The 3,126-nt window shown below is 35.0% G+C and overlaps 1 protein-coding gene across 1 annotated transcript; it reads left to right on the top strand.

Moving 5' to 3' along the window:
- LOC127720640 (uncharacterized) lies at positions 1-2,034 on the top strand. Its single transcript, XM_052227381.1, has one exon. It carries the CDS (start codon positions 1-3, stop codon positions 2,032-2,034), a length of 2,034 nt encoding a protein of 677 aa, XP_052083341.1.
- Positions 2,035-3,126: the final 1,092 nt, after the last annotated feature.

Here is a 3,126-nt window from a genome sequence, read left to right as displayed (position 1 = left end):
ATGAAAACCTTGACACAGTCTGGTAGTAGTACAACTATAGGGCAGATGAGTGTTGGAACGTCATCTTCAGCAGAAAATGACAGTGTTCCATCGATGATTGAAACAAGTGACAAAACATTATCACAGACACAATATGACAGTAAATCAACAATGATTCAAACAGAAGGTACTACAGCTCTATTTCAAATAAATGGGAGTACTCCACCCGAGGTTCAGTCTCCAGATTCTACCAAAAAAACTCAAACAACTGATCATTCAAATAATAGTTCACCGAAGTTTCAATCTTCCAATGTTATAACTATAGGTAAAACAAGTGACAGTACATTATCACAGACAATTTATGACAGTAAATCAACGATGATTCAAACAGAAGGAACCACAACTGTACTTCAAATAAGAGGGAGTACTCCACCCGAGGTTACGTCTTCAGGTTCAACATTGGAAACTCAAACAACTGATAGCGGTTCACAGAAATCTCAATCTTCAAACGCTATAACTATAAGTAAAATAAGTGACAGTACATTACAACAGGCACAATTTGAAAGTAAACCAACGATGATTCAAACAGAAGGAATTACAACTCTACTTCAAATAAATGAGAGTACTCCACCCGAGTTTACGTCTACAGGTTCAACATTGGAAACTCAAACAACTGATAGCGGTTCACAGAAATCTCAATCTTCAAACGCTTTGACTATAAGTAAAATAAGTGACAGTACATTACCACAGGCACAATATGATAGTAAACCAACGATGATTCAAACAGAAGGAACTACAACTCTACTTCAAATAAATGGGAGTACTCCATCCGAGGTTACGTATACAGGTTCAACATTGGAAACTCAAACAACTGATAGCGGTTCACAAAACTCTCAATCTTCAAACGCTATTACTATAAGTAAAATAAGTGACAGTACATTACCACAGGCACACTATGATAGTAAATCAACGATTAATCAAACAGAAGGAACTACAACTCTACTTCAAATAAGTGGGGGTACTCAAACCGAGGTTACGTCTATAGGTTCAACATTGGAAACTCAAACAACTAATAGTACCCCGTCAACAGAAGTATCTTACACAGCTGATAGTACGACACTAAAGACACAATACATGGGCACATCTTTATTAACTTACACTACGAAACAAGCAACACAGTCTAATGTAACTGTAAAGGCGGTTTCGACAATGGAGACTATATATGGTAGTACTATATCGGTACAACAAACAACTGACCGTAGAACTTCTGGCACACACACAGTTGGTACTACACCAGTACCTCAGTCGAATGGTTCTGTATCATCTGGAATACAATATGGCAAGTCTACAACGATCTTTCGCTCAGCTGACAATACTGCACAGTCTGAAAGTATAACGGCAATAGATCATACAACTGAAAATTTTATATCATTATCACAATCCCAGAGTAACACTCATGGTAATAAGAGAGATGATACAACAACAATAGGAACTTCAAATTATAGTACACCATCATTGACCTCGCTATTTGAAGGAACAACAACGGCAAATAGAACACCGGATATACCATTTAAGGCTGTTACAACAGTGCTCCAGACAAGTAGTAGAACAAAATCTCAACCAGAAATGGATATTACCACAGTTTTGAATACTGAAAATAAAGTATCAGATACTAAATATGCTGAAAATACGACTGAAACTCCAACAACTGAAAATATGACATCAGCGACACTGTCTAATGGACAAAATACTTCCCAAACAATAACCCAATCACAAAAAAATATGATAACTGAAATGCAGAAAAATCCTTTACATGGTAAGACAACAATCCAGAATCAAGCAGAGACAACAACTTATAGTCATGATGTAACAACAGAATTTCTGTACTCACCGACAACACAAAAGGCGGATTCTTGCCACAGCGTTCCATGTGATGATGATGGGATTTGTATCTCTCTTTCCAGTATTGATTTCGTTTGTCAGTGTAACTCATCCAAGTGTGGAACATGTGAGTATATATTTTATTCTATACATTATAAAACGTGCACACGATGAAATGTCGCACCTGCTTCGCTGATTATGAATGATTTTATGTTGAAAGTCTTAAAGATAGGTTTCACGAAAGATATTACATAAATTTAGCATAACAATCATTACAAACACCAAGTATAGTTTCCCTTTTGCTTATAGTATCTGAGGAACAGACCTACATGCACTTGTTTCTATCCATGGGAAGGTCGACTATCCATTATATAAAAGAAGGTGGCTAACGAATGTCACTACCTAATATGAATCGATTCATTTAATATTTTCCTTTAACATTATACATATTTTATATCCCCTTTAGTGTTCCTCTCCTTGTAATCTTACTATTATTCACTAAACCGTTGTGTACACTTGACCTATTACCTTCTCACTGTATTCACTCTGGTTGGAGTCGCAGTAAATATAATTTTGTTACCAATAATTGAATTACCTTCCCTAATTCTTTCGAATCTCTATGTGTCTTTCACCTAAAAAAATAGAAGGTTAAGGAATGTCTTTAGAGTTACCATATACATTCGGAATTCTCTAGTATTATCCAAATCCATCAAACAGAGTTTCTGACTTTCTGATTTATTTAATTACCAAGAAAAACGTATTTATATTGGCGATATTTATTCTTTATAAATATATAAATAATGGAAATAATAACACAGTAATTTTACAGCATCATTTGCTTTTTAAAAAGAAACACGCCATCTGGAATTGATTATAGTGAGAAGTTAGTAGGTGAAAATGAGAACAAATAATAAGGTCAGATGAACTTTCTAGACGGATCATATAAAGAGGGGGCACTTAAATCCTTTTGTGGAAGGGGTGAGCATCTGAGTCATCTAGTACCCCACCCTTTCATATATTTTGAATATAATAGCATATATAACCTATCATTTATTTGTTTTGTGTAAAAAATAGACTTATGGCTATATGACTCTATTTCATGGAGAGTTAGCATAGATTTTATTATTGTTTTTACGGCTGGTTTTAATGAAACTACTGACATATAATTCAAAAGGACCGAATCACGAAAACGAAACGTTGGCAAATGAAGCATGAAAATGAGAACAATGGAAGAAAATTCCAATAGGACAAGTACAACCTACAACC

This window comes from Mytilus californianus, unplaced genomic scaffold (genome assembly GCF_021869535.1).
Source record: "Mytilus californianus isolate M0D057914Y unplaced genomic scaffold, xbMytCali1.0.p SCAF_1, whole genome shotgun sequence".
Lineage (NCBI taxonomy): Eukaryota > Metazoa > Mollusca > Bivalvia > Mytilida > Mytilidae > Mytilus > Mytilus californianus.
The sequence above is the reverse complement of the archived record's forward strand: the minus strand, read 5'-3'. Positions and strand labels throughout refer to the sequence as shown.

Bases quoted from the DNA above. Each gene is read 5' to 3' on its own strand.
- LOC127720640 (XM_052227381.1), top strand. From the start codon at position 1: ATGAAAACCTTGACACAGTCTGGTAGTAGTACAACTATAGGGCAGATG.